At 31.8% G+C, this 6000-nt stretch overlaps 1 protein-coding gene across 3 annotated transcripts in view; it reads left to right on the plus strand.

The window, feature by feature from the left end:
- PAPLA1 (Phosphatidic Acid Phospholipase A1) overlaps positions 1-5487 on the plus strand; it is a 246688-nt gene extending 241201 nt beyond the window's left edge. For all 3 annotated transcript variants that reach the window (XM_069818223.1, XM_069818224.1, XM_069818225.1), the window contains exon 13: positions 2208-5487. In XM_069818223.1, the coding sequence (XP_069674324.1) occupies positions 2208-2640 (433 nt within the window). In that variant the 3' untranslated portion in view covers positions 2641-5487. The remainder of the gene's footprint in view (positions 1-2207) is intronic.
- Positions 5488-6000: the final 513 nt, after the last annotated feature.

The raw sequence follows: 6000 nt of genomic DNA on the forward strand, positions 1-6000 counted from the left end.
ATATTGGAATATTACTGTATAATAGATTAAGACAAACTCCTTTCAAATTTTTTGATGATTGACCTTTGTATTTTAAAAAGAATAATTGTTAAGTACTGATTGGTGGTAGTAATAATAATAATAATAATAATAATAATAATAATAATAATAAACGAAAATTTTACTTGAAGCAAGTAAAGCGATTGGTTTGGAAGTAAATCCCGAAAAGACAAAGTATATGATTGTTTCGTGACGAGAATATTGTACGAAATGGAAACATAAAAATTGGAGATTTAGCCTTCGAAGAGGTGGAAAAATTCAAATATCTTGGAGCAACAGTAACAAATATAAATGACACTCGGGAGGAAATTAAACACAGAATGAATATGGAAAATGCCTGTTATTATTCGGATGAGAAGCTTTTGTCATCTAGTCTGCTGTCAAAAAATCTGAAAGTTAGAATTTATAAAACAGTTATGTTACCGGTTGCTCTGTATGGTTGTGAAACTTAGACTCTTACTTTGAGAGAGGAACAGAGATTAAGAGTATTTGAGAATAAGGTTTGTAGGAAAATATTTGGGGCTAGGAGGGATGAAGTTACAGGAGAATGTATAAAGTTACACAATGCAGAACTGGACGCATTGTATTCTTCACCTGACATTAGTAACATTAAATCCAGACGTTTGAGATGGGCAGGGCATGTAGTACGTATGAGCGAATCCAGAAATGCTGGGAGGATAATATTAAAATGGATTTGAGGGAGGTGGGATATGATGATAGAGAGAGGATTAATCTTGTACAGGATAGGGACTGATGGTGGGCTTATGTGAGGGCAGCAATGAACCTGTGGGTTCCTTAAAAGCCATTTGTAAGTAAGTAGTAGTAGTAGTAATAATAATAATAATAATAATAATAATAATAATAATAATGATAATGATGGTGGTGGTAGTGATGGTAATAGCAGTGTATCACTCTTTTTTCTCATTTGTCTTTATAATCATTGCCACACATCCCTGCCTGTGCCCCTTTCATCATCAGAGAGCAGAGGCTGATAGTACAATACAGTTTGTTCAGCAGCAAAGAGCTTACATGACTTGTAAAACTATAATGGTAATGACGATAATAATTATAATACAGTAGTGCGCTTAACATTGAATTAAATTTACTACATACAGTAGAATCTCTTCCTAACGAATCTCTGAGGAATTACTTTTTCTTTTCTTAAATAGGGGTTTTCCTTAAAAGGGGAAGGAAAGACTAGAATAACTAATACTATCGTATGTGTTGTATGCCAAACATTATAATCATTTAATTAGGCCTACAATTATTATTTACAATAAATTTCATTATAATATCTTCTAACTCTTTAAATGATGAGGAATGAATATTTTTCCATTTGGTTGAACACGAACCACATTCAAGTACAGCATTGAAAATTTCTTCTTTCTTCTTCATTATTCCTCATAATGAAGTAGTTGGAAAACTGTGCTTTATTGCCTTATTTATGTAATAGTTTTATTTGAGGATTAGCATTGACTGTCCTTGTTATTTTCACTTTCTGATGGTTCATTTCTTCCATTTAGTTGTCGTCATAATGATGCCTAAACTAACAAAAAAAAAAACTTGGAAACAGAATCCACAGAACTCTCATTAAGCAAGCAAAGTGACCTCTCTGAGAAAGCAATGCAAAGCAAGATCATAGAAAACAATAAAGAATAAGGCTGCCACGTAATATCACATTACTATTGATTGAGATGTACTATATAGTATGCTGGTACTATTGAATATTATTGAAAGTGGAGTCGATATTTCGGGCTTCATTGTCACAAAATCCACTTCAAAAGTATTCCTTAAAAGTGGAAATTAATTACATTATTTTATGGTAATTTGACTGATATTTAAGATTATTTTTCTTAAAAAATGGGAACGTTAAAACTGGATTTTACTGTATTTTGATTTAAATATTTAAAATAAAATACAAATGTTATGGAAATAATTTTTTATGATAAACATTTCGTCTTTAGTTAAATGGTGTGCATTAACTTTCCTTTTCACATTATATTAAATTTCTTAAGAATGAATTCGAGGTCTCCATCATGGGAAGCTGATGCTCTAACCATTCAACTAATGGCGTGTCTATCCATTTTCACTACTAATGATTAGCCTCGGTAGTTTTAGAGTTACAAAATATAATTATTTTATTTTGAAAAGTTTTCTTTGTGTTTCAGGGAATCTGAAGACACGATGCTAATGATCCTGAAAGAAGTATATGCTACAATGGGTATTTCAGCAGACAATCACGTTCTTCAGCAAAACGCGCCTTCAGATCGTTCCATATCAGTCAGTCACTCATATTCAGACACATTTATGGATGCCAATGGACCGAACACAATAAACAGTGTTCTGGAAGAGAAAGCAAAGTCTGAATTCGTATCAAATCAAATAGATTTGCCTCAAGTTGCAACATATCCTGTTGACATTCAGAGCTCTTCAGTTTCTCTTTCAGGCCCGTCAGGAGCAATTACATCGTCTTACTTGCTGAGCACAGATGTTACATCTGAAAGCAATCATCATCCTGCAGTGGGGATGGATCCCACAGTACCACTTACAGAAAATAAAAGCTTGGGACCTCCTCCTATGGCTGGGTTTGTGAGAAAGTGAGAGCAACATGACAGTGTAGTATTCACTGTTGTTTAAGTCTGTATTATAAACAGAAATTGTGACTTAATGAAATGTAAATAATGCGTATGAATATTTGGAAATGATAGTAATATATGCAATGACCGACAGTTATTCTGTTGGTTTTAACTTTTGTATAAAAGTTTAAAATTATTTATGAATTACTTGGTGGTTGATTGTAAGAGAAGTTAAACTGTACAGCATTTATCACAAGATTTTGTAATTCTGCACTGTTTGTTAGTGCAGTAATGTCACTGTGTTTAATTTTTATTTTTTAAGATTGAGATGTTCTTAATATGGGTTTAACTCAGTGTTCATTTGTATTGGGCAAGAATTCATTCCCTGCACATTTCAAAATCTGGTATTTGATGTTCATAATGTGTAAATGGAAAGAATTACTTGTATATCGGATTATGTGTTTGGAAATAAGTAACAATCGTGATATTGCAAGTCAAGTCTTGATCTAATTGTCATAATTACAAATTTCTGTAGATTGTCACAGAGCAGTAGTAATATTTTTAAATTCCTTTGTGCTCTGTCTGCAATATTTCGAATTTCATTATGTTAACATTTATAATGTATACTAAAATGGCAAGAATAGTGTTTTTTTTTTTAGAGTAGGCTGAAGCTTTGTGTATATTCTGGTAGATTTTCACAAAAAATTTAACAGTACAGAAATTTTGATCAATCTGTAATCTTTCTTTATACAAAAATTAAGTTTTATCTACTGCACTGGATACTGGTTGATAGCCTTTTTCTCTCATAAGTGCCACGAGTTTGCTTCTGTGATTTCTGTAAGACAATCTCACAGGTGAAGTCGTCAACTGTAAAAGTATGGTTTTCTCTGCCATTGGGGAGTGTTTTCAAAAACAGAATTTTCTTACTGGGACTCCTGTAGGTCAGAATTTCAGCTTTCCTCATCGTCCAGATGATGAAAAAGGATTCCCACTCTGACTGCTATAGTGTTACTGCATTTTGTATTCTTCACATTGGACATTTGCTGTAATTCCACTCCTTTCAATACATTCAATTACCTTTGTATTACCTCACAGTTCAGTCAGCTACTTTGATGCAAGTGAGTTTGCTTCGTCTGTTGAATTCTATTCTCTTGTTCCTAAGTTAGCTGAGGTGTGGACACTTTATCTGTCTTTGTTAGTCTCTTGTTTGTATTTTATTATTTTTTTTGTAGTCTTTTGTAAATAACAGCTTTTACTTTTGGTCATATTAAACGATGTATATTCTAATGGAAACTTCAGCCTGTTAGGAAGTTCATGATTATATTTCTTTGTTTGAGATTTTTAATTTTTTGTATTTCCTTGCCTCCTTTTCCTTTATTTCATGTTTACAAGTATAATAGGGTCGGAATAGCTCGTATTTTTTTCTCCTGCAATACCGGTATTTCAAATTCTTGTATTGTCATTGCAATACAGTCTTTATAACGCTATTCTTCCTGAACTGCTTTCAGCACATACCACAGGTCTGTACCAGGTTTAAACTTGAGTTTTTTTTCCGATCTCTTTAAGTAACTGCTCTTAACCTTACTTTGTGATTCTGCATTCCAGGTAGTTTACATTTTTGTGTTCTTCCTTTGGTGAATTTTTTGTCTTTCTCTTTATGCTCTGATAAAATGCTATACAATGATTAAAGACTCCCACTTCACTCACTTTTCATTATCCAGGGGTGTTTTTTTACTGATCAGTGTCTCTTGCATGGCTGATCTTTTCTGTAGTGTTGAGCCCATTTTGTAGGTTCCAGTATTGTAACTCAGTTTCTCAATTAGAAGTACAATTGCACGTATCTTTTATTTACAATATTTGCTCGAAATGATTACTACCAACTTGTGCACATGTCTGTCTGACAACTTTGAAATGTGTTTCTAGAAACTTAGTGAAGTTCTTGACGCAAAATGCAAAATGATACTTGCATTGTTTTCACTTATAAAATAAGGATTGTTATCATATACTTGGTCTTCAGGATATTCATGGATGTCGAAATTACAATTTAGGCCAGAACTGTAAGTTTTGAAGTGTTGGGTTTTTTGTTCTTTCTGGTTTTCAGAAACTTACAGTTTTAATAGTATTTTACTGTAAAGGCACACAGTTTGCATTTTTGTAAGTGGAAGCATACTTTACTTCCTTTTCCCTTCCTCCCCTAACAAAACTTAACACATATACAGTGCAAGCGAGGGTACCTCCAGATACGAACTTTCTGTGATTATTATCGTCTTGTGTTACTTTTCGTTGCAATTGGCTCATTTGAGGATGAAGAATGAAATTACTGATGACTTTCGAGTGGATGTGTTCAATTTATTCTGTAACCAAAGTGATGTCAGAATTACTCAATACTTTTACTTATTACAGTAACTTTTTTATTCGAAAATTGTATAAATACATAAGGAAAATTTTGTTTTAAATAAAACTCTGAAAAAATAATTTGCGCTGAAACAGTATTAATATTTATTTTATGAAATATTACAACCACCAAAATTGTACAGAAATACACAGTGACATTGCTCGTGATTTGGTTCTTGGTTCTGCTACAAAGTTGGGTGCATTACTCTTTCTTTTTTTTTTTTTTATAAATACACGACTAGATCAAGTCACAATCCAGTGAATGACTCTCGAGTTATTCTTTGTGTACAATCAATAGTATTATTTAATGAGTGGCCTAGAGAATGTGAAGTGCTGTACAGTAGTTAATAAGTATAGACTTGTGAATATGTCTAATAAAATGTGATATCTGCGCCATACTGTGTATGGAGTTAACATTTCTCTACTTTATTATAATTTAACTTTTCTTGTATCATTAAACATGACTAAAACAATGAAATTGTTGACATTTTTTGAGAGTGTAGTAGTATTTCTTCTAACCATCAGTAGTACTGAGAGGTACTGGTAATGCAAATAAAGTTTGATATTTATATGAAATCAAATTTTTATTTGTGTGTTTTGCGCATATTTAGAAAATTAAAATACATATATAATATCAATGGAAACATTACTCACAAATATTTTTATTTTATTAATAATTTTCCCATTAATTTCTTGTTTCACCTTTCCTGTGTCATTCTTATCTAATCTCTAACATACAGTTTGTGTGGATTCTAACGTATATTATATTTACAATATTAATCTGAAATTAAGAGTAATTTTTAATTTGTTTACTATTTCTGAGTTTGTTTTACAAAATTGGTCTAAAGCTTTTCTTGTTGCATTTATTTTCTATAGCTATGAATTACTTCAGTATCTCTTGTTTTAAATTTTCTGTGTACAAATTTCCAAAGGACTTTCTCATATTCATGCATAACTAATATATATTTTAAGAAAGTGGAAAAGATTGACA

Source organism: Periplaneta americana, chromosome 2 (genome assembly GCF_040183065.1).
Source record: "Periplaneta americana isolate PAMFEO1 chromosome 2, P.americana_PAMFEO1_priV1, whole genome shotgun sequence".
In the NCBI taxonomy this organism is placed as follows: Eukaryota; Metazoa; Arthropoda; class Insecta; order Blattodea; family Blattidae; genus Periplaneta; species Periplaneta americana.